The 25,966-nt window shown below is 38.8% G+C and overlaps 2 protein-coding genes across 5 annotated transcripts in view; one reads left to right on the forward strand and one right to left on the reverse strand.

Moving 5' to 3' along the window:
• The first annotated feature begins 4,353 nt into the window (after positions 1 to 4,353).
• Positions 4,354 to 14,216, forward strand: LOC146464685 (uncharacterized). 2 transcript variants are annotated; one of them, XM_085129642.1, is made up of 8 exons: positions 4,420 to 4,480; positions 7,164 to 7,246; positions 7,370 to 7,460; positions 8,293 to 8,422; positions 8,910 to 9,294; positions 9,854 to 10,059; positions 10,601 to 11,005; positions 12,164 to 14,216. In XM_085129642.1, exons 3-8 carry the CDS (start codon positions 7,413 to 7,415, stop codon positions 12,442 to 12,444), a joined length of 1,455 nt encoding a protein of 484 aa, XP_084985768.1. In that variant the 5' UTR covers positions 4,420 to 4,480; positions 7,164 to 7,246; positions 7,370 to 7,412; the 3' UTR covers positions 12,445 to 14,216. The 2 variants fall into 2 exon arrangements, with proteins under 2 accessions (XP_084985766.1, XP_084985768.1); XM_085129640.1 differs by lacking the exon at positions 7,164 to 7,246 and having other exon boundaries at positions 4,354 to 4,480.
• LOC146464686 (uncharacterized) overlaps positions 12,830 to 25,966 on the reverse strand; it is a 46,160-nt gene continuing 33,023 nt past the window's right edge. For 2 of the 3 annotated variants that reach the window (XM_085129637.1, XM_085129639.1), the window contains 5 exons: positions 23,933 to 24,094; positions 22,038 to 22,109; positions 20,638 to 20,787; positions 16,875 to 20,136; positions 12,830 to 16,138 (listed from right to left, as the gene is read on the reverse strand). In XM_085129637.1, coding sequence (XP_084985763.1) covers positions 15,592 to 16,138; positions 16,875 to 20,136; positions 20,638 to 20,787; positions 22,038 to 22,109; positions 23,933 to 24,094 — 4,193 coding nt within the window. In that variant the 3' untranslated portion in view covers positions 12,830 to 15,591. The remainder of the gene's footprint in view (positions 16,139 to 16,874; positions 20,137 to 20,637; positions 20,788 to 22,037; positions 22,110 to 23,932; positions 24,095 to 25,966) is intronic. The other variant, XM_085129638.1, reaches the window with a different exon arrangement.

Raw genomic sequence — 25,966 nt, forward strand, 5'->3', positions numbered from 1 at the left:
AAAATTTGGAAAACAATCAATTAGTCACCACAACGTATTAGCAAAATTGTCGACTTATTAATAATAAATCACCTACAAAGTTATAGACACCATTTTCAAAAACAGCCATGTCCCTTTATTAACAATCTTAAAAATCTAGAGCATTGTAAGTTATTTGTATAAACTATTACATTGTCTATTAAATCAAGTTGGATATTCCGCGCGTATTAAATATTTAGTTCTGTATATTTCTAATATTCCTGTATCAATATCATGCGACGAGTACAGTTCTGAATTTTTTTTTTATTTAGCGATCCAAATTTAAATAGTTTCAGGCTACAGCTTTAGCCAAACTGAATAGCTTCCAAGCAGTGTATCAGGGACTGGTTTAGTTATCGAGCCTGCTGGATACCTGCCATCTATTGTAAATGAAGATTTTTGCGTCGAAATGTTTTGCGACATAGAGAGCCTTGCTGCTATCAAGAAATCCATGCAAAGAAACGAAAAATAACAAAGCTCTTTTGATTATCGTCCCTCTCAGTGTTAGGACATTTTTGACGAGAACGCCAACAACACGTAAAAGAAACGCTGCTCGCAAACGCTAATTAATTAAGATAACGTCGTGTTCTGCGATGAAAATGAATCCAAGTATGCCGCCCGCATGTTGCACATCTAAGCTGACAAGTTTAGAAGACCGCGGTTAATAATAAATGCAGTGACAAAAATTATCTGAGAATGTCTGAGAATCCGGCTTGATAAAATAAACAAATCAAGTATTTAAACGGAGTACGTATAAATGACCTGGTTGCCGTTAGAGGCCTTAAAATGAAATATAAACAACTGAACAACATCTAATGATGCTTTGACAATGTTTTTTTTGACACGTTTTAATTTTAACACTGTTTTCAGGTATATCAATGGATTCTTTTGCCATGCATCATATCTGACAGGGAAGGATTAAATACATGTTAGGCGATATTAATATTCTGCACTATAGTTTGAGACCAAAGAGTGCGCACAAAAGCGACACATTAAAATTTCAAATACACAACCCACACCCTTACTATGCAAACCAAATAATTTGTTCCTTGAGCCGCAACACTATGTATCCAATTTGCGGCCTTTCTTAATAAGCCCTTCAGTTTCAGACTACAGCTAGGTTAGAACAAGTCAACAAAATAAAAAAGAAAAAGCGAGGCAGAGAAGGAGACAGAGAAATTGTGCAGTATGTACTTACATATGTCATATGCAAGATGTTTTGGTGTGGTGATATTGCTTTTTATTTTCACACCCGCCGGGTGAGTCAAAATACCGCAAACAAAGAGAAAGATAAACAACGATATAGATACTTTACACCAAGACTGATCTCACGAGACAATTATCATCCAACTAACTTCCTGAAATAGCTAGCTATGTGAATAATCACGGTATTTCGAACACGTTCGCGTTTTCAGCTCGAGCAGCGAGCAGCAAGTGAAGCCGATAGATAACAAATTATTGTTTCATGATTCCAAAAGATCTTATTCGAATCCATCGCTATTGAATTGCCAGTGGAACTAGCTGCTACACGATGCGGGGGAATCTTTTGACATGCAAATATTCTTTATTTGTATATACCGTACAAGTGAATAGTGCCTTTTCGCGCGCGTTGATTGGCTAGCTTGGAGGTGATTAGCCAAAAACTATTCACCTCCACTTCGGTGAATAATTGTTATATATATTCACCCGCAAGAGCCTCCATTGCAAACTATGATCCAATTCAATACCAAGAATACGAGTACAGTCTATTACTATTACTACTGCAACTTACTACACTACTGTACTACTTGTAACAGTTGTTATATACGCTCGGCTGTGGCGATGAAAACCGCTATGACATAGACAAAGAGGTATAAAAACTTGACGTATAAATTTACATTAATTTGTTGCTGAGTCTCGGCGGAAGCCGAAGTAGAGAATATCGATATCCCGACAGTGGCTGGACTTACGCTCCATAAAACTTCGTTATCATACGTAAAGTTGTTTGAAAATGAACTATTGAACAAAGCACCAGTCTGACGCGTTCCGAAAACATTAAAATGGATGCATTTTGCTAGTACAGGCATCATTAAGCTCTACTTTGTGACAAAAAAAACAAAACAAAAAAAAAACAAAAAACAAAAAAAAAAAAAACAGAACAAAACAAAAAAAAAACAAAAAAACAAATTTGCGGTGGAGCAAAGTGTAAGAGTTTAAGCTTCTAAAACAGCTGATCATGATCGAAACTGTAATAGAACATGAATTTAAAAGGAAGGCCCTTCCTCCAGTATAATAAATGCTCCACGCATGCGCCGTGAGTCTTGCCACTCTAAATTCATTTTTGATTAAAATTTTACACAGTTCTCTAGTAGTTGACGTGGTTTCACCTAACATTCGACATTTTTGATAGTGCTCAATAACCTTGCCGTTCGTAGGGTGGTGTCATGTTCAGTATATGACGTAGTATATGACCTAATTTGGATGAGTCTAGCTGTAGCTCAGAGATTAGAGCAGGTTATGAGCTCGGCTACCGTCGGATCTCAGAATTTTGCATCCCTGACTGTCTCTTCCGGAAGAACCTTATGACCGGGGCTCATGACCAATGATTTTTTTTTAGAATATTATCTTTCATAATTGTATGTTAAAATACAATTTCCTTTTTTTCGGGCGAACTGCAGCGGCAGATTGTTCTGAAAACGTTTTTAATAATAGTTAAAATTTCAGAAAACGACCTCTGGCGAAAATGACTAAAAAAGTACAAGCTTTCGACTGCCCGAACTGCAGTCTTCGACCGGTAAAATAAATGATAGGAAAGCCATGAGAAAATTTAAACAAAAAGCGTAAATTGCGAAATTATAAAAATGTAAATAATTATGAATGTTTGTTTAAAAGAATGTTTTGTTGTCCAGGTAACGGGCAAGAATTGTTATCTGCGTTAGGTGTCACTCTGGTATGCCAAGCTTCTAACGTTTTTCTGGCTCTGAAGGTGCACTTGTCAATAATTGACGCGTTTTCAAAATCAATGACATGGTTGCTGGACCAGGCGTGATTAGCAATCCTAGAACCTTTGGCCGCAGTTTTGGTGTTTCTCAAATGTTCTTTTTATCGGGTATTGAAAGCTCTGCCGGTTTCCCCAATATAACACCACGAACAATTTGTACAGGGAATTTTATACACGACGTTGGTCTGCAATTCCATCGAAGGTCGAAATCTGGAGCTGGGAACTGTTGTTGTAGTGTGGTAAATGGTTTGTTTACAACTGTGACGTCGTGTTTTTTGAGGATACGTGTCAAAGGTTCAGTTACTCCTTTGATTTTAACTATGTTTCATCCTGGCTACGGCCCCTCAATGTTTTTAATAATGTTTAGAAATTGTCGTTGTATGGTTTTCGAGTTCAAGGTCGAATAAACTTTTTAAAATGATTCGAGCTCCTACGCATGTCTAAAGAAATTACCATGCATTGCCCCCTTACAAAGAATCCCTCTAACTTATACTTTTGCGTTTTAATTCAGGTAAAACAGCATGATGTTGCTAATATTTTTCTTCTTGATAAAAAGAGCAGTCACCTGCAACAGGCATCCAAAAAATAATAAAAAGGAATGCTGTCAAATTTCTATTTTTGTGTCTTTTAAATGAAGATGATAGTTATAGGATAAAAATTCGCATTGTTTTTATTAATCATGGCATATTTTCTTCAAGATACGAAAATGACATTTAAACGATCGGTGAAGTCAATACGAAATAGGCTTGAATTTGTTGTCCTTTGTTTACGAGGGACAAATGTAGACTGAAACGGAAATGAGGAATTATTGACTTGGTAAATTTCCGCAGTGGTATTAAAATAACTTTCAATATGACACGCAACCAACAACAGTCCGGAAAATCAACTTTGAATTCCTATTATCATAGTTTTGGGATAACTTGCATGTGTTAACCAAACCTTTGGTTGACACTGAACCATTGATGTCAGTTTTTATTTTTTTTTTCAACTGCTTGCGAATTTCCTCTTTGTTTTCACGAGGAAATGTTTCAAAAAGTAAGATATTAAATCATTTGAATTGTTAATTAAACGAGAAAGTTTCGCAGAAAGAAAGAAATTGTTATCTCCCAGGTAGAATAGGAAGTTTAATATCTTTTTGTTATTGTACATTTGCCGCGTTCACCTGCAAAACTGTTTTGTTAAGTAAGGCTCCTCCTTTACGTTATCGATCCAGTTAAATAGCAAACTGTCATAACAAAACAAAGACTTAAAAATTGTTTTTATAAAACAGGATAAAAACCTTGCTATTCATCGTTTTTTCCATTTTCATTCTCACTTATCGATCATTGTTAATCAAATTAATTGGCGTGGATTGCAGAGATGTTTTTACCCGAATATATACGGTCTCTGGTGCTGTATTTTGACTACTTAGATTATCTGTCAACTGGATCGAGACTCAAGACAGCGCTGACATTTTCGGGCGGGTAAGCTGAACGAAGAGAGGTGGGTTTTAAACTGGACAGAAGGTTCATTTTGCCTCTAATTGCTATTTCATTAGAAAGAGAGAGGGTATCTTTTTCTATTTCTTAACTGGAAACATTTGGAAATTCAATTTCAGTACTGATGAGGAAAATTCGATCAGCGTAGTTCCATTATATATAAACAATATCATTACGAAGGGAAAAGGTATCTTTTTCTATCTTTTAGCTGAAAACATTTCGAAATTACTGTTTGAATACTGGCACAGGGAGAATTTGATCAGTGTAGTGTTAAGATCAAGATCGATTAACAATTGAAACAGGGACAAGATGCAACAAGAAAACATCGCAATATACTCGCACTGAAACAAGAAAGACGATTTTTTGCGTTACTAACTTGAAACTAGTGTACGGACAATATTTCAAACATGAAAGGAAACTAAACTGAACATTCAGTAAAAATCAATTATGCTTTTTTAAATTCTGAGAAATATACGTGCAAGGGAAGCCACAAAAGTTTATCTCGTAATTTCTAAAAACAGTCGCAGAAACTGCAGACTTAATGTTGGGAACTAATATATTTGTATCGTAATTGCATGAGGTGGATCATGAGTAGAATTAAGGATTAATTTTCATGCGTGTTTTCTAAGTTTTGACAAACTACGTGACGACTTTGGGCTATTTGTGAGAACTCAAATGAAAAATACCTGTGACAATTAATCCTTAATTCTACGGCGACTCATCGCAGTTAGATGTTTATAACACAAAGGGCAAAATTTTCTTAACCCAACCACGGGGTGAGAATACTCACCTAACGAAACACGAAAACACGTTTCTCATGTACATTTAGTTACCGTGGTCAGAGTAAGATACAACTTAAATTCATGAACAAAACTAAATCTAATGATTTAAAGTTCAGGCGTGAATCGATTTGATTCCTACGTGGAATGGCGTAGCGGTACAAGTTTACCGACGTGCGTGTATTTTTAAGAAGAAGAGTTTTAAACCAATTTGAATTGCTTACTCAGTCTGTGAATCACATATCGATAAAATTAGCAAACGAAGAGTACATAGCGAAACTTGCAGAGTAATTTCTTCAACTAAATTTGACCTGTGTTTATCCTTCCATTAATAGTATGATGAGTGCGGTTGTGCCTTTGGGCAAACTTTGTTTTCTATACTTTATAGAAGCTGTAGTGGAGTGAAAGAGATTGCGGAAACTACCAGGCGCCTACTCCTGAAGAATTTTTTTGCTGTTTTATTAAGCATTCGATTGCCTTGCATTTTTTTGAACAAACAACTTACATTAAAGGTCAATCTCTCTGAAGCAGTCGCTGCGTTTGTTGTTGTGAATAAAATGAGGAAACCAACTAAAATGTGGACACGTGTGCTCGGCCAATCAGGAGCGATAGAAAGAAAATAAAAGCCTGGTTTACTCGTGCGACGCAGACGCAAACAGTAGCGAAGGCGTAACTGCAAGTGAAGTACGTGAAAACATTGAAGACAAGTGAAAAGAAAAGAAAAGCGACCTTTTCTTGCGCTTACATTTTCATATGCCTCACTTGTAAACATCGCTCACGTAGGCGCACGTGCAAGCTGGTGTAACCTATTCGCCACCTTGGAGAACCACTACAAATGCGCATGCGTGCACGGAATTCCTAGCAGGGGAACGAGCCTGAAACAGGCTACAGTTGCATTTGCGTTCGCGTTTGTGTCCAAAGTGTGAGACACATATTTTGGAACTATTCGGTTTATTTTTTATTCCGGTATAACCGAAATATGCGGAAATAGAACTTTCAAAAAGGATGGATATTCTTAGAACAGAATGTTGTTGACCGAGGTGACCTGGCAAACACTAACATATCTACGAACAAGCGATTGTCGAATCAACTTTACACTAGCCTCTAACTGCAAGTCTGCGAACCATTTCCCCAATATTTCGACCGGTTTTATGTACAAAAAATGCAAGGGTGGATTATTACAAACAATAATTTACGTTCTGGTTTCTCAAGGCTTTGTAAAACACAAGATGACCGAAAGCGTGAACGGAAGGCGGTGCACCGACGATTTTTCTGCCAAAAAACCTTCCTAAAGGAACGAACGTTCTACGTATTCCATTCCGAAAAAATCTGAGTAGAATTAACCCACGAAAAAATGCCCTCTATCTCAAGTAATGAGCAATCAGTAATTTTTTTCCTGTATTTTACAAAAGAGAAACTAGTTCCAGGCCGACAAAATAATCCAAATCAATGTACATCACAACTTTGAGGAAACAAAGGAATTTTGCATTTCAGTCTTAATTAGAGTTAAACCAATTTATCGGTGTAATGACAATTTCAGTGAATATAATTAAGTTTTTTTAGTAGTTTGATTCACAGGTGATTTGACAGTTTTCTGCTTTTCGAGCCAATTTATTTGACTTAATGAAAGAACCGGCGCAACAAACACAAATACATTTTAGCAGCGGAAATGTTTTCCGAACTCCATGAATAAAATAATAAAAGGACCCTTTTAAAATGTTTACAATATAACTACACCTTGTATGAATGTAATCATTAACTTTCTGGGTTTTCCTCCCATTAATTGACACTAGTTTTAACTTGCTGTCAATAGCGGCTGTAATATACTGTCAGTGCGTGAAGATTTGTATTTATTTATCAGTTCGGACGTCTGTGAACTGCCCGGCAGCAATTCGCAAACACTTTTAGTTTCACAGATCAAGCTCTTGGACTTCACAGAAGCATGAGTGACAAGGAATCAGGACACGTATGAATTACCGTGTTCAGTGGGCGTAAGTATACTAACACTCCCCGTGCCTTGGAAACAACTGTTCAATGAAAACGTCGCTGTCGGCTAAAGTATTGTGAATTTTCAGACAAACACGACTCAAACGTAACATTTTCTTTCCTTCCAGGAAATAATAATTGCTTTCATTTTAGCAAAACTCTGCGCCGTAAATGGACAACGCGAAGAGGAATCTGCCTTGGAAGTTCATCATTTTTGAGGTTCGTATATACAGAAAATTGTTATATTGTCCACCTTTTTTTGAAACGCAAACATCCTGAGACGTGTGAAATTGGTAACAGGACAATTGTATTAATAACTCGAATGATTGGAGACCGAATTGGTCTCCACTCAGTCCTATTACCATTTTTATTCCCATTATTAATCATAACAATAACAAAATTGTCGAATCTTATTGGCTATCAGGAGACATGATGCATTCATAGGGCAGCATGCGCGTCATGCTTTAGTAATTGGACAAAAATAAAACTAGTTAGAAAGTCAACGTCATTTGTTCTTGGATTGAAATTGCAGTGGTCTTGATAATTAGTAACAGGAAGTTGTGTCGTCCAATTCAGTCTGTAGTCAAACTCGTCATAAAATATATCGAACTCCTGCTGCTAGGTCGTCCAATTTTGTTATTGCAATCACTCGTATTCCCATTATTTGTAAAACTAATTTAATTATCAAATCACCGAGGTCAGTTATTCTTAAGCCATCTAAGACAATTAATCTATATTACATGAAGTGGGATGGGAGAGGAATACAAAGCACGTGACCGGATAAGTGTTGTGTTGTCTTTAAACCCACGTTTAATCCACTCGTTTTATCCTCTAGTTTATGTACTAAGAGAACACAACAGTAATTATCCCTTATGAAATTATATGATAATGTAAAATTATTCACATCAATTAAATGTGTAAATTCTTATTTTACCCATTGTCTTGCTATGACAATTCAATATAATTAATTAACCGAACGTATGGAGTCCCAAAAGTTTTAAAACATGCTGTGAAACGTCAGTAGTCAGGTTTTGACATAAGTTCTTCGCAGGTTCTGTTTTTGGGGCCATGGACGCACGCATGGTATTCTGGGGCTGATCACTATTGGCCTTTGAATGAGATCGGAAATTCGCGTGTGTATGATTACATGGGGAGCAAGATGTGGACAGGGAAAATAAAAGGTAATGGAATGTTTTGTACAGAAATCATTCGTGTCGACCTCTCCATTACGATGTATCCTACTTGTTACCGCTAAAAAATGTCTGCAATGTGATATAGTCAGGCAAACGTAAGGATCGAGTGATAACTTGAAGTAATTTTTACTAATAGAGAAATTTAGGATCGCGTTGAGATTCACGTTTCTGAATTCTTGATAAAAATTAGTACACAAATGAGAATATTGTAAAAAAAATTCTGAACTTTGATGCTAACAAAAAATTACTCGAGTTTGCGGCAAATATAGGACAACATGATCACGTGGTAATTTCTGCCGTTTGCGTGCCGTAAACGTAATTCTAAATGTCCTAAATCTCTTTAATTCTATTTTTACTGTCATTCTCTACTTGACAATTGGGTTAGCAACATCGAGAACTTTGTATCGCTTTCATTTTGTGATTCAATCTCACAGTAAACACTTTCAACGCTTACTGAAGAAAATTTTATTCACAGGAGACGCTGAGATCACGTGGTATCCACCTCAACTCGCCCTAGATCTCCACGGTGAAGTTGCGTGGGTAAATCTGGGTTTGAGATACAACTCTTGTTATATTGATGTAGAATACTGCAAAAAGACTGGGCTCACTATTGCATTTTGGGTAGCCTTTCATGAAGCTAACACAATGCAAGGATTGATAGAATTTGGAAGCGGTGATTGCGGGCTCAGCATCATTCGCACAAATGACAATGAAATAAATGCCACCTTAAGAAGCGTGGGACTGGGGAGCATTTGGAGCTTGGAAAGTGTAAATGCGAGTCTTGGTGAGGGCACGTGGCATCACGTGACGCTGACTTGGAATTCCACCGGAGAAGTTCATCTCTTCATTAATGGTACAAGGTACTACACTTATATCTAGCTTTCCCATGGTTACTGTTAGTGAGCCTTAGTCAATAGGGAATTTTCGTGCGTCTTTGGTCCGTGATACATTCTTAAACTGAGTACCTGATGCCTCCGGCGCTAGGTCATGAATTCATGGTTTGAAGTCAGTGCAATCGTGAATGTTTTTTTCAAGTTTTTTATCGCAACTGCTTAACTTGCTAACTTCATTGCGATGGACCGTGATCCAGAATAATTGTCACCGCAGGTCGCAGAACATAAAATTCTAAATATAAGCCTCTACAAAAGCTTATATGAGACCTTCAAACGAATATAAGTCCTGGGCTGATATTAGGACTTTTGCGTTATACGATAAACGTTCCAAAGGCAATGTTCATACACATATTGTTCAGTAGACTTTTATTTACATGATAAAAAAACAGAAATAGTTCTGTAATTCAAACCTGAAAACAAACTTTAAAAAGCAAAAACTCGTACGAGGCCACCAAGGATAATACGTCAAACCCTAATCAGAACATCATTTATCAATTCTGATCTGTCGTTGGATTGTTGTTCATAGGTTGGAAGATGCACACCAAGAAGTCACTTCTAACGTTTCTTGTTCTGATGCAAACTGCACTTGCAATTGGTCAATGAAAGTAGGGACCATGACGCAGTTGAACTCCATTGTCCAATCATATTCGTCCGTTAAGCTTGCAAGATTGGTCCTGTGGCGTTATGCTCTCACTAATGACACAATTCTTCGTGTATCAAATGACGTGAATGGTAAGGGTTGTACAGCGGTCTCTTGTAATTTCTTTCCCGTAATGCGATGGTTCGACAGCAAAATCTAAGCACTAGTTAATTTTGTCTGTACCTGTACAGTATAAGAAAAACGACAATAGTTTTGATTTTAAAAGGGTTTCGACAGCTCTTCTGTCATCTTCAGAATTAAATCGTAAGTACAACGTTGACTTTATAATAAATACATACAGATGCTAATGAAAAAAAAACTGTAACAGTGTACTTATTATAAATTCAGCTTTGTACTTTACGATTTAAATCTGAAGATGACAGAAGAGCTGTCGAAACATGTCTTTTAAAATCAAAACTGTTGTCTTTTTTCTAAACTTTTAACTTGCTTGTTGCTATATATCCAGACCTTTTATCAGTACAGTAACTTTCAGTGCTCCATCATTTATTTCCCTCCAAATAGCTGCGAAATGTTCGTTGGAGAAAATATTAAGGTTAAGTGTCAAAAATTAAAAAATTGAGTTGTTCCCAATATAATTTTCCCATATACATAAAATTATAGTTTTTTTTGCAGGATTATATTTCTTAAGAAAGGGTTGCTATGGCAGTTCTAAGATAGCCAATTTGCAATTCTGTTACAACATCCACCCTGAATGGAAAAAAACATGGTACGAGGCCAAAAAGACCTGCAATAAATATTTCGAAAGTCTCGTCAGTATTGGAAGCCAAGAAGAGTACGATTTCCTGGAAGAGGCGTTTAGAAAGAAAGACGTCTCCTCGTGCTTGCATATTGGATTGCGAAACAACACTGGGAACTTCCAGCCATCTTGGGTGGACGGAAATGTGTGGAGGTTTTCAAAGCTGAACTCAAGCTACAAACCGGAAGATACAGAGGAGTGTGTATATCGTGGTGTGGATGGACTGTGGTATTTCAGCAACTGCAGTGAAAAATGTGGTTTTGTCTGTAAGAAATACCGAGGTAAGGAATGTATTTTACTTAGTTTAATTTTTGTTTTATTGTTTGAGACCGGCTTTGTCAGTTAATAAGCAACACATGTTGGGCAATTTAAAAACAAAACGAAACAACATACGAACGTCTCTCCCCGTCCAACGAAAGGCAAAAGAAATTTTATTGGCTGTTCATTGTTCATGAATCTCGCTTGTGACTGGCTGCTTCCGATAAGGTCTAAAACGCGCTGTACAATGCCATGCGCTGTGACCGGCAAGAGCCTCGCCGATTTCAGTACAGATGTAGAAGGAAAGACTGTTTGATACAGTGTAAAACCAAACTTAATGTAACACCAAAATACAGTTGAACCAGAGTGAGGGATATACTGTGCTGAGTGATAGCAATGTTCACATATTTACCGCCTTGTTAAGTTTTAACGTCACTACCTCCTTTACAGGCTCTGAAGAGCGGGGGCTTGAGAACGAGAATGAAGCACTAGCAAGGACTTATAGGAAGGAAGAAAATCAGCTCTCCGGTTTTCAATCCCATCCTTCCTTGCACTATCCCTATATTTTCTAGACAGTAAGGACTGGGGAGGAGGCAACTAATGTGACGTTGAGTAACATTCAAACATAAGCTTTGTCTCGCATCAGGTTTTAGGACCTAACGTTTGGAAAGCAGGGATGGTACAGTGGTAAGATCACACGCCTCCCACCAATGTGGCCAGGGTTCGATTCCCCATTTGGCGCCCTATCATAGTTTCATGTTCTCGTTTCACGTCCATGCTCCAAAAATTTTAACCGGTATTTCCGTTTCCCCCCTCTTCAAAAACCAACATTTCCAATCAACAAATCATTCCGGAATCCGAGCGAGTTTATCATCCGTTAGGCCGTCAAATCTAGCCGGCGAATGCAGACAGGTTTATCCTTATATTACGTCGGATATTCCCTAACCTCCCTTGCAGACGCTCTGTTGGCTCGTCACACAATCTTTTCTCCCAACGTTGGGGAGGAACGATCGCGTGACGAGCCAAAAGAGCGTCTGCGAAGGAGGCTAGATATTTCCCTGTGGCGTGAACAACGATCTGACATTCGTCTGCCTTCGCAGGCTTACTAATGATCAAGTTTTTTTCTAATAAATTATGACAAGACAAAGGCAACGTCTTGAAAGTTTGCTTTTGTTTCTTAGCTGGGCTGTTTAGAAACGCCGAATTCCACTGTCGGATTAGAAGACACGATCACCAACTGGTCAATCATCGTTTAGCAATCGGATGGGTACAGAACGAGCTGGCCTGTGCAATTGATTGCCTAATTTATGGCTCTGGCTGCAAATCTTACAACTATAAACAGAATCACGAACTGCCTTCAAATGGACAGAACATATGTGAGTTGAGCGGCTCAAATCAACACAAGCACCCGGCGAGTCTGATCCATAGCATTGGCTATCAGTACTGCGAGAGAGTTTCTTAAAGAGTTCTCAATTTTCGGGATTTCTCGTAGTTCGTCTGAAAGTCGTCGACATCGATCGAGAGTTCGCACACAAATTTACCATTCAGTGAACAAGAACGATGACAGACAGGTACACCACACCCAAAAACTTGGCTGTAAGGGAAAGGTAATGAGTATTAAGCTAATCCAGGATCAACCTTCACTTTGAATTTGAAAGTTTGACTTTTCTGCAAACTCCTTTTGTCTCACACTTTGACTTGGTACATTTTCAAACTGTGACAACACAGTAGGGGAGACTGAAGACCTTTAATAAATCCTGGAGTATGTATCTACTGGTATTTGGCTTCCGAACAACCTCGCCTGATGGTGAGGATATTACAGTTGTCAAGGGAGCTTCTCAAACACGTTCTTGGAAAAAAACAATTTACTTTAATTTTAGAAATTGTTCATTAATTTGATATTTGATATAAATAGTTAACATTTGTTAGATAAGTTGTTAATAGGCCATTTGAACCACGTTCCTCTGAATTTCAATGTTTCGTTTTCATTCAAAAATTAACAAACTTTTTAAAAAGGCTACATTGCTGGACAAAAGCCTTGGGACACACTCTACTCTTTCGAAAATCCCCGAGATACATACGTACGTACGTATGTTATTGAAACACACTCGTTCCCTTCTCTCCTTTGCAATGCCGAGCCAATGTACGGAGTTGGTTGCACTTCTTGATTTTTTCGCCGTAGGGGTGGGTGGTTTTAAAGACTTCACTCACTTTCCTCCCTCAAGCAATTAATTCCAATCGAGGACAAATAGAATCACCTTACAGGCGTCGTAAACTTTAAGTATTGTCCCAGAAGTTTGTCCAGGAAACCTTAAAATGGAAACTTCTGAGAGTCGTAATATTCTGACGTAAATGAAAGTCAAAGAGCCTATTAACAGCTAATCTATCAGGACACATATTATTTTAATTATTTTACTGACTCTTTCCTCTTTTAAATTAAGACGGAAATGTCACAGAGAAAACAATATATCCTTTACTAATGGAACCTTAGTTTCCCGTTACCAATCTGGACGAATGATTATCGATGATCCATGATGATGTGGGTATATGTACTGTCGAGGGACTATCGCCTGATAGCTAACTGTGAAAATATGAAGTTAATGAAGAAACATTCCTCGAGGCTTATAAATCATGTTTTAAGACAGTACCACTATTCAAGGAATGAATACATTGTACATGTTCTACTCTGCATTTTCCTTTGCACTCTCCTTGGACGCTGCCCTCGGAAAAGTCCTTTTCACGGACGAAAACTAAAACTTACACCATAATTTCGCCCAATCAGTCTCTGGAAAAGTCAAGGTTCCAGGTGTAGACATGTACATACATTATACATACAGTTGTGTTGTTTATCTTAACCTAACAACTTGCATAAGTATAAATCTGTCATAAAATAACCGAAATAACAAAATACAATACAAAATAACCGAAATTTCTTTTTGTGATAACAATAAAGGAACCTTGCCCTTAAGCAAGTCTGTTATCAAAAGATATATTTCTCCTTTAAATACACTTTAGACTTCGTTTATAAATTACATAACTCTGTACTTATTTCTAAGGAATTTATCTTCATAACTGTTCTCATAAAAAAGAACGAACAACATTGTGAGTAACTTACTCTTTGGTATGGAAACTTTTAACTAGTTTCTAATGAAACAGTTATAAAATATCGACAAGTGATCAGAATCATCCTGTTTTAGTCGACAGTATATGAAATAAATGCTTCATCAACACTCATCGCTAATTAAAACACAATAAATATAATGTATATCTATTATTAATACAACCACGGTCAGTGCCTCGTATCTGGGATTGTCGGGTGCGCACGCACAACAGTGGACAAAAATACCGCTGGATACCCATGCTCCAACCTCGTCCCCATGGTATTCGCCATATTGAAAATGGCGGTACGGAGAAGACGCTGCAGTATGACATGAAACATTTGATTTCGTCTTCGGTACACTTTTTCCGGGATCAAACATGGTAAACAGCCATATTCGATTCTGGAAAAATGTACTGAAGACGAAAATCAAGTGTTTCATGTCACAAAAGACTCCATGCCTCGTGGAGTAGTCCGCAGCGTTTACCAGGGTCTTCTTGAATACCGCGAAGACCTGGGGACGAGGTTTCCCAGGCACAGCCTCGAGCAAGCGGGCTTTTCGTTTGCACGTGCGCGCTTTGCTTATCCGGCCCAACTGCTAGTAAACCCAAAACGTGATTCATAAGATGGTCGTTGATTAGATTTTAGTCGTGGTGAAATAATAAGCTTAATTCGTTTCCCTTACTGTTGGTAATGGAGAAAACACTAAGATTCACGAATTCAGACTCTGTAGAGAAAAGTAACATGAGAACATCATTCTCCTCTTAAATAATCGTTTTGTTATACACGAAATAGCCGCGACTTTAGTGTTTACTCTCAACAACGCCTTATTAAAAGTGTAAGGCCACTGCTCCACTACGTAAGTTTGACCTCTGCCACAATACTCAAGAGTATCCTCAAAATTCTCAAAACTAAAACAAAGGGAAGACATAAATAACCTTACAACAACTGCACACATACTAACATACTAAACCGGTTGAACTGGTTTGCCCTGTCAAACACCCTCCCCTAATCATTGTTCCATGCGCAGGTCATTTAACAATTATCCTGCGAAATCGTGCGGAATATCGCCTGATACTTAGCCGACGAGGCGGCATGCCGAGTTGGCAAAAATCAGGAGATATTCCGCAAGTTTGAGTAGGATAACTATAGCTATATAGCTATGACAATCTACGTATAGTCACCTCTGCTTATCACTGACGCCTTCAGAACTGGAGAAAGTAATAGAAAGATGCACCAAGAAAGTTATATGGCCGATTTTTAAATCGGCAAAGGAAGTGCCTTTCCCAGGTAAACGCATCTAAGTTTGCGTGAAGACACTTAAGGTTTCAGAGATAAGCAGAGAGTCGATACGCGATATCAGCTTCAATTCAACTTGAGGCTTGCGCTGAAAATCCCTCGACCTTGATGTTTTGAATACTACGAAACTACAGTCCAATACTAAATTGGTTCAGGATATTTCGACTTGGGTATTACAAATTACCTATGGTTCTCAAGTTACGCTGTACTGCTTCAGCTTCGCTTCTTAAACAAGCCGCACATTTGGCACGTGACCTGTCCATCATCATCGTAGTCAACACCCACCTCGCCACGAGATGTTTTGATAGAGTCAGATAGAGCCCCTTTACCGTCAGTGGTCATATCAGGGTCTTGCTCACTCTTCCTTGTAAGTGTTGCATATTGTAGTTTATCATCAAACGACATGTTATCGTAACCTGAGAGCCTGTTTGCCATCTCAGTGATTTCTAGCTCTTCTGGAGTTGGTGGCTTCTTCGGGATATCCCGCGGGATTGAAGCTAAGAGTTCACAAAGGTCAATGTCACTCGAGTTCATGTCATCTTCCAGCCAACCGTCAGGACTTACCCGCGGCTCTTCGTCTTCTGAACCGTTCATCGTGTCAGATTTCTGCCGTCGACGTTTATTGGTCAATTTGTCGTCTGGTTCGCTGCTATCAACGTTTTCAAAAGTCACGTGTTTCTGTGACTTTCTTTTCTTTCCAGGCAGACTCGGTCTAAAGTCATCTGTTTCGTCTTTGGATGAGTCGCTGTTTGTTACATCCCTGTTAATGAAAAATTGAAAGGAGGTATGCGCATGATATATCAAGGGAGATCTACAGCAAGGATTGTACGAGACCGTTCATTTTTTATGAGGTGGGGGAGGCTACCAAAAAAAAAAAAAGATCTCAAAAGGAAAGGAGTGTGATGGTGCGATGGTTTTAGTTGTAAAAAATAAAATAAACAAAAGCAGGAGATGTGATTAAAAAACCATAAAGGGGCCACCAGAATGTCCTTTTGTAAATAATAATAATAATAATAATAATAATAATAATAATAATAATAATAATAATAATAATAATAATAATAATAATAATAATAATAATAATAATAATAATTCTATTTCATTTATTTATTTACTCATATGAGCTTGGAACCAGAGACTTCAAAAATGAAAGAAAAGAAAAAGACGTTAAATATTGCTAACAACTTAGGTCGTTAAGTAGGATACGTGCGCTGAAAATTTTGGCTTTAAAATATATCACTTGTTGTATTGTCTTCAAGAGCACGAGCAAGATGGAATTTGTTTTAAAAAATGTCTTCTACCCCCTATACAATAACGAGATCGGAACCTCGACTAAGGCACTGGAAAAAAAACCTGTTATTTTATATTATGCATAGTAGCTGTTCGATTAATCCTTTTGGGCCGTGATTTTCGATATTCTGTTGAGTGCCCAAACGACGACTTTTAACCACAGATTAGAATAATCCCATAGTGAATAACTTGTTGATTGCACTCACCTTTCATCCACCTCTGGTCTCGAGCTGATGCATCTCTCCATCAATATTTTCCTCACATCCAACTCATCCTTCACATCAGTTATTCTACCTTTTATCTGATCCAACTCGCCTTCCAGTCGCTGCCTGTACTCCATGAACTGGCATATTTCGCTTTCAAGGCGAGTGGTGTCCTGGAAGTGAGAAAGGAGGTTTCCTTTAAGCTGTCTTCTCTTTTCCTCCAGCTCATCTGGGCCTTTGGAGTTGCAGTGGCAGCAGAGAGTAAGCCCTTTCTCACACTCCTCCAGCTCATTTTGAAACTGTTCCTTCTCAGTCAAAAGTTTCGCTATCTCGTCCTCTTTAATTGCGAGTTCACACGAAAGCCTCGAAAGCTTGTTCTCTAAGTTGTCGTACAAGAGGCAAAGATCGGTGCCTCCGCTTCGACCATCGTTATTTGTCTCCCTTTCTCGTATTAATTCTTCCTTTAAACGAGAAAGCAAACTCGATAGCTTCACGCGTTCCGCTTTGCTAAGTCGAGGTAACACAGCACTGCTCTTGGAGGTGTCCATAAAAACATCGGCACCGAACTCACTTTTAAGCTCCATTGTACGTTCCACGCCAAATTGTTCGCCATTTACTTTGCCAGAATGCTGTGCGCCATAAGGTACTCGACTTAATAAGTCCTTAATCGCAAGCACTTTAGCTTTCAAGTCTTCGTGTAGACGTAGAATCTCAGTTTTGTTCTCTCTCATAATGCTTACATCTGAAGGATTCAAAAAGCCTTCTTTATCGGGAAGAAGGCGGAAAGGAAATGGAGATTTCCACGAAAAGATTTCGCTGATTTCACTGCTCACTTCGCTGCTTGACTCCTCGGTCTGCGTGGAGGTGCCATTTGAGTCAATAGAAGATGGCCCTACTCGAAAGCGCTGTACACTCGTATCGTCCAAACCGAGACAAACCAATATCTTATCAACGTGTAAGTTCAAATCTCTCTGCAGTGTCAACACGCCATTGACAAGACCAAGAATTTCCTGTTTTAAATGATCAACAACTCGACTTGCCTCCACAATCTTCTTTTCCAGTGATTCCTTTTTTTCTTTTAGCTCAGAAAATTCTGCCATTTCATTCCCTATCTCATATCGTATGTAAGCAGACTCCATTTCCAGGTCAGCTAGCCTCTTCTCCAAGCTGGCCTCGCTTTCTCTGTGAACCGCTATTTCTGATCGAAGATCATTTGCTTTCTCGCTGCAAAACGAGGCGTACGTCCTCACAGTGGTGGTTTCAGCCGACTTGAGGTTTATTTCTTGGAGCATACTCTCGTTTTGTGAACGACACGCCTGAAATGCTCTCTCCACAATTGACAAATTGGCTTCAAGAGTCTTCATATCTTGGATGAGCATCTCGTTCTTTTCAGTCATCCTAGAGTTTTCAAGTTGAAGCTCTTCAATAACAATCCGCAATTTCTTGTGCTCACTAATAAGTTTTTGTGTGTCCACTTCTGACTCTTCAGCCATTTCGTCGTTTTCTGCTTCTTCAGTAAAGGTACTGGCGTTAACAGGTTGAGCTGGAAGTTCGAAATTCACTTCACCAATCAACAAGGTTGATGCCGATGACTCGCTCCAGTCTCCTGACGCGAGTGGTTTATTTTCCTGAGTTTTGCTTGTCCGCAGTTTCTCAAGTTCCTCTTGCAACGAAGCAAGTTTCGCAACAACTTTTCCTTCTACCGCTGCAGTTCTTGCGAAATTTCTCTCCAGATCGGTTTTCTGTCTTATGGTTTCATCCAGCTCGCTTCTCAACTTACAAACTTCGCTGGATAGATCGACCGATTCGTTTCTCAGGTCCAAAATTTCCTGATCCTTTCTAAGCAAATCTCTTTCCAGTTTCAAAATGTTTTCTCTGAAAGATTTCAGTTCCAAAGAAAGGTTCGAGTTTTCCTTTCTCAATTTTTCTAGTCTATCAGCCGTCCTCCCGGAGGAAGAACGGGTCGATTTTTCCTCTTTACGGCCGCTCAATTTCTCTTTAATTCTGCAGTTTTCCAACTCCAACAACTGAGTTTTTTCTCGTAAATCAATTTCGGACTGTTTTGCGGCGAGTATTTCCCGCTGTGAGCGACGGAGACGTTCTTCGGCATCCTGGACACTTGTGCTTAGTTCCTTGTTACGAGATTCGGTCTCTTTTAACTTGTTTGTCAACGCTTTTAGGTCATCGCACATGGCACTCCGCACATTCATGTCCAGACCCTTCACGGTCGAGTACTGCTGCTCTGCTTCTCGAAGCTTCGACTCCAGCTCAAAGATTTTTTCTCCAAGTTCTCGACTTCGCGTTTGAGCCTTTGTTAGCTTCTTTGTCATCTCTTTACAAAGTTCGGCACGGAGCCTGCGTTCGTATTCTTTAACACTCAAAATTTTAACTTGCTGTTCTTTCAGTTTAACCTCCAAATCAATTATTTTTCTTTCTAAGACTTTCTTCTGGTCTTCTGAAAACTCCACGTTTCTATCTTTCTCATTTTGCGCTGAGCTTGAAACGCCACCCAATTCTATTGATTTTTCTTCTAGTTGGAATAATTTTAAGTGCAGTTCTTTGTTCTCTGCAATTAAGCTTTCCAACTGCTTTGTTATTTTGCTGCTTTCATGCAATTCCGAACTCGTGTAGGAGGCAAGTTTCAGTTCACTATGTTCAAACTTATCTTCGAGCTGGCTAATTTTCAGCCGAAGTTTTGCATTCTGCTCTTCCACATCTTCCGCGTTTTTTCTTTCTTCCGAGAGCTGTCCTCGCAGCCTTCTTTCGTTTTCTTGAAGTACAGTTATCGCTTTCTCTTTTGCCTGAAGTTCATCCTCGAGCTCATCCACGCGCGTGAACAATTCACACGCTTCAAACTCCTTCTCTTCCACTTTGTCTTGTAAATCAATAACGTCAGCATTTTCTAATATGGTATAGCTGTTTAATTTCTTCTCGCTCCTTTCTAGCTTTCTCTCACACTCGAGAAGTTTGAGAGTAAGCTCGCTTTTCTCATTCTCCACCTGTTCGCAACGTTTTCTTAACTCTTCGTTCTTCTCGTACAGCCGTTTGTTTTCCCCTTCAAGCTCTTCCATGGTGTTTTCCAGGTGTACTGCCAGCTTCTCCCGGCTGTTAGCGCTGTCACTCGAGCTCTCTAGTACCACCCCTTCGTCAACTGAGGTCAGGCGTCCTTCTAGATTTCTTGCTCCTGACAAGGGTGAAGAAGGAACAAAGTCTTCGCTAGATTGACTTGAACAATCGAATTGAACAGGTGTCACACTTTTAAATCCTGAAAGAACAAAAATTGACCGACTGAAGGGTGTGCTTATAAGCACGGAATGATAACGCTGATCTTGTCTCAGGCATTTTCTCTTTAGAGCAAACTGACCCTAAAGGACCCTAAACAGGACCCTAAAGACCAACCATGGTAAAACCAGGGCCTTAACAGCATTATGCATCTCAAGGTGTACTTTCTCATAGCCGTACACTTTTAGTGACGGATTCGCAACATCGTGTGAGGTGGTGAAAATAAATAAGGAGGTGGGGTTTGGTTGGACGGGGGAGGGAACCCGGATCCCCTTTTTAGATTCGCCACTTTCAACGACTTTTTCTCGAGGTTCAAATTCAGTCCACACTGGATGGATACACTAGACAATTGTAGTACACAATTTTCTTTACTGGAACATCGGGTGCACTGAACTTTCTATACAGGAATACAACGCACACGAAACAATTACACGGAAACAGTTTAAACTCAACTGAGCAAACCAAATACAAATGTAAGCAATACCTGAATAATCAAATCGCTGGACTGCAAGGGTCTTCAGCCGGGACTCCATATCAGCTTTGTCCAGTAACAAGAGGCAGTTCAGAAGCGCTTTATCCATAAGCACGTGACATAGCGATTGCTCTAACTTCAGCGGGTCGAACACTTCACTGTCTGTGTAGAAAATACACAGCAAAACTTCATCAGCAACGTAATTTAATGTAATATCAATAAGCATGAAAGCATTTACTGACAGAAAAAGAAAGGTTCGGCAAAAGTTTTGACTAAATTGAATTCAGCACACAAGGACTTTGACTATCTGATCATTTTACGAAGCCTTATCACAAGCGAAGAATTTTTGTACTTAGAAATATTTTAAGATCAGCTTTGTAGAACTTTGCATCACAGGGAGGACTAAAGCTTCCATTTTTTAACGTCGTCTATTTTTCTTGGTATCCATAGAACATTTCTTTTCCAAGTGACGACTGAGTGGCAGTAAAATACATGTATGGCGCGCGAAAATGTTTTCCCTCAGAATCTTACCTTTTTTAGGGACGCGTTCACTTTGTTTATTTCGTGTTTAAGAAAAGAGACATAAACAGTAAGAAAGTAAAAACCACATGTGAGAACTCGTTTTTTATATAAGTGACACGACACACGGGGTCGTGTGTAAGTTAATGGTCTTCAAAAAAGTTGACATTTGTGATCAGCTTCAATTTTAGTAGGGCTTTTATTTTACCGAGCGAAACGAACTGATCGCATGTTATTAATTTTCGAATTAGCCAGACAAAACATGTGTTCCGCTGATTGAGTAGCTACGTGGTGACAGTGTAAGAGATCTCAGGTTGAGAATTACCTGCCTTTTAACTTAGCGCTCGCTCAGCTGATAATATGCCCATCCTCTTACAATGAACACGTAGTGATGAGACTTGATGAGACTTGGCAAATTTGGGGAATTCCTATCGAACGGTTGGCAAATCGGGTAAATGTTGAAAGGATTCAAAGAGACAGGTAGACTGCATGTAAATGATCCCCTGACATGAAATGTCTTGATGCTTAAATAAATTCTTTTAACTGGTATCTTGTGTAATATGGAAGACAGTGAGAACAACATGCATTTTGATACTTGGAAATATCGCAAAAGCCGCCGGGTAAACCGGAGAACAATACAAAGGGACATTATAAACGAAGAACAGAGACAATAAAATTCCTAAAGAAGGGAAAGCGTGTGGAAGATTTGCTGTTAGCATTTTCGTCTTGCATTTAGAAGCTATCCATTGGAAATAAACTGTTCCAACGAAACAGAAGCCAGCGGCTTTGTTAACACTTCTCGCTGTGAACATGTAATCATCTTTTCAATGTGGAGATCAAACAAAAAAATAAACAGACAAATTGCGTGTTAAACAAAGAACCCTCCCTCATACCTGAAGAGGAATTTTGGAACTCGACAAGGTGCTTTAGATGCTCATACAGACGCTTTTTGTACTCTTGTAAACCTGAAAGAAATAAAAATCATGACATTTGTAAGTCATTAAATAACAAACCAGTTTTAAATTACCAAAGAACTGATTACAACGTAAATCAAGACACAGCCTCGGGTAACAAAAGCAAGACACAGCCTCGGGCAACAAAAGCGTCTGGCCTGCAATACACAGGGATACCAACATGTGACACCTAGAGCACAAATTGTCTTCTGTCGTGAGGTAACTGTGGCGTCAAAGGAAAACGGGTGCCATCTTCTTATGCTTCAAAACGACTTCTAAAAATTCAACGATCTAATCAGGCGATTTTCCTTAAGGTCGAATCCGGCTCTTTAAATACACTTTAGTGTCATTTATCAGTTTTAAACATTCATTAGTCATTGCCATCGGTTGGGGATTAAAGGCTTGCACTTGTTTAAGTGCTCATGAGAGGTAATTACAAGTTACTGATAAACATGGTGTGGTAAGATAACGGCCAGGTGGCAACTGGGATATGCTGCAAGGAAGATGATTTTTGTTTCTCTGCCGGTGTTTATGACCCGATATATGCGAACAAGGAATGGAAAATTACGCTTTGTCAGCATATCTAACGAGAATTTTAGGGGAGAAATCCGCTCTCGTAGCCATTCTAACCAATAGAAACAGCGGGAAATTAGAACAGGCAACTATATCACGTGACTGCTACTTGTGCTACAACATAAGCTCCTAAAAAAAACGTTTCGCGCATAATGTTAATAACATGGACTTTTTTCATGTTTGGGTTGTAGTAAATAAATAAATAAATAAATAAATAAATAAATAAATAAATAAATAAGTAAATAAATAAATAAATAAATAAATGTAAAGGAATCAGGGATGATTAAATCGACAGGAGGCTGACTATATCATGCACCAATTTGCAGAGCTCCTTGGATGATTTTGTTGTATAGTTTGTTGGTACGATGATCAATACCTGATTTCTCCCAAAAAGCCAGCGGTACATGCACAACGGCACAAACGAATCGAAGACTGGGGATAACAATATTCAATTTTGAATGATATCAATATTCTTGGGCATTGAACTAACAAGTAATGAGAAATTCTGTAACTTGCGTGACATCTCCAGTGCGGCTCACAGTAAACTGTTCCAGATGATTTGAAAACAGAGAAAATTTGCTATTTTAAACCTTTTGATGAGTGCATTTTTGTGGCTGTGTAAAAAGAGGACTAGACATATATTAAATAAAGGATTTATATTTTTGAACATTGAATGGCGGTAAAGGAGGATGCAACTTTGTGCTATTTTATTAAAACCACATTTTTGTCATAAAAAAGACAATATATGGCGAACAAAAGACTAATTAATTTGGAAGTGACTGCCGTTCAATCCTTTTGCAGAAGTGCGAAGCCAGGTATATTTTTGAGTTGTTTCACATTTTGTTGAAATAGGCCAGGAATATCGAAACCTTTGTCTTGGAAATAAGTTTGAGACACTCGAGGACACCGTATTTATACCCCATAAACAATGATAATAAATTTAAAAAAAAAAAACATAAATAAATAAATAAAAATAAATAATTATTAACACATTGTCGACCCTTTCTAACGCAGTAACCAGATTGTACCTACACCAGCCTGGAATGATTGGGACCGAAACTTGAAGGTGTTATTATTGGGGACATTCGTGCGGAGCTTGTCTTCTTTTGCGTTACTATCTTGATAAAGACATCTCGTTGACACGGAAACATTCTTTGCGCTTGTATCTAGTGTGCAAAAGGTTCGGCTGTATTACGGATAAACCAGAGTTACCTCTCTACTAGCGAGTGGAATGTTTGTCACAAACATTGAAGAAAACTAACCTTTTTCATTTTCGTCGAACTTGGTGTCTAACAAACCAGAGAGGAATCCTAAAGCGGCTGAGTCCGTTGTTCGCTTCAATCTGCTAAGCGTTTCCCTGACACGAAACAGTTTACGCTCGTATGACGACTCAGCGTTCGGCGTGCTGTGTAGCGTTCCGTGTCCTGACAAAAAAAGAACATGCGATATCATAAGGTATTAGTAAATAAAGCCAGATGTTTACTGTAGAGCTGATAACTTGACTTGCTAACAGGTGTTTTCGTTACTTAAAATTGAACAGCACGTGCCATCGTTTACCGGCTGCTCGGCTGTGTTAAGTATTTCAGCTGCGGTGTACAAGCAGTTAATGAACAACAACAAATCGTATAAACCTGAGTGACTTAGAATTGTTTACCTTTGCATGACTGAAAAGCTAAAATTCACAGTGAACGAAAACTGTTCACATCCATGTATGTTCCTTAGAAATCGTTTATCTTACGTGTTCTTTTATCATGCAAACCCTAAACACATACACAAGGGTTTCCCTGTTATCTAGCTTAACTTTTTTACCGTCTACGAATAGCAAACATTTCTCTGTAAGAACAGGACTGGTGTAAAATAAACAGCGCTTCGGCAAGAGACAACTCGACAGAAATCCTTTGAATGGTTACTCTGTGGGATTTTATCTACGAAATTTAAAGCTACGAACGCGTCGTGCGACAAGATAATTAGCACCACAGGAAATTAAGAGCTCAGCACCGGAACATCACTTGAATGGTCACATTTAAAGATTGCCTTGTGTTTAGACAAAGAGCAGTGACCTTCTAAAGAAATGTGAACACTATATTCTATGACTAGTACTTGATTGAAAATAATGATAAAAGAAGTGAGCAACAAGAAGACAAATATACAGTAGTTCATGCTAAATTCACAAATATCCATGCTCTCATAAATCTCCGCCAAAAACCCGCGCCCAGCTCGCAATTAAGGGCCTTGATTCACACACAGCAGGGACTCAGACATATCCCCGCCTCTTGCCCCCTGCATCGAGTGCCCACAATTCGGGTCTTTCTTTAACATCCGGTTACTCTCTCCTGGCACTTCCTTGTTTCATTGTAATACACATTTGTGGCGAACTCATTAAACCAAAGTTAACTAAGCTACGCCACGGTTTGTGCCTTCTCACATCAAACAGGAAAAAACCAGGTAAAAAACAAGTTTGGTGGGCGATATATGTTTATCTATTACTGATCATTCTTGAGGGATGAAGGATATATTGGAAATTGAGTTTACGGACAATGAAGAACTATCCACATAATTATAGGGATAAGCCAGTTTTAATATGAATAGTTTAGGTAAAAATTACCAACTTGGTATAAGGGATAAAAGTCCTCTAGGCCTCCTACTAACAGAGCAAAAGGATACACCTCTCGTTCCACCACCCTCCCATCCCATCCGTCCACGCACGAAAAACCCGCGAACGACACGGAATACTAACTCTGCTCTTCGATTTCTTGTGCTCAATTCCTCAAGGGCCAGCACGGCCACAGAACAAAACGTTCCACATCAAAAATCACAGAGAAAAAGAACATAAATCATGGAGAAGATACAGGCGTGTATTAAAGAAGAGAAAGATAGAAATCTTTCTTTCCTGACCATCATAGGAAATGGGAGACCACTAGGGCTAACGTTCAATAGGAATTTCACGGGTTTATTATAGCACTCTAGCGTAAATTCAGAGTTAATTCTTTGATACATCAAAAAAGAAAGGCCCTCTGGAAGAAAAACGCCGCACCACCTATCATCTGACTAATTGCAAATGGCGCTTGCAGCCCGTATGTTGTAGAAAAAATATGGAAAAGTCTGAGTCTTCGGCGTAAGGGAATCGAAACCTTGACCTTTCGCAAACCGATTCTACGCTCTAACCACTGAGCTACTGGGAGACTCTGAGCTGAGGCCATTTATTAAATTAGGCTGATATCTGACACGCGTCCATTGCTAACGCTCAGTAGGAATTTCACGGGTTCACTTTAGCACTCTAACATACAGCTGTTTCG

This window comes from Pavona decussata, unplaced genomic scaffold (assembly GCF_977016875.1).
Source record: "Pavona decussata unplaced genomic scaffold, jaPavDecu1.1 SCAFFOLD_161, whole genome shotgun sequence".
NCBI lineage: Eukaryota > Metazoa > Cnidaria > Anthozoa > Scleractinia > Agariciidae > Pavona > Pavona decussata.

Bases quoted from the DNA above. Each gene is read 5' to 3' on its own strand.
- LOC146464685 (XM_085129640.1), top strand. From the start codon at position 7,413: ATGGACAACGCGAAGAGGAATCTGCCTTGGAAGTTCATCATTTTTGAG. The intron at 8,423-8,909 runs GTAATGGAATGT...TTTTATTCACAG, and splicing joins GTGGACAGGGAAAATAAAAG to GAGACGCTGAGATCACGTGG. The intron at 9,295-9,853 runs GTACTACACTTA...TGTTGTTCATAG, and splicing joins CTCTTCATTAATGGTACAAG to GTTGGAAGATGCACACCAAG.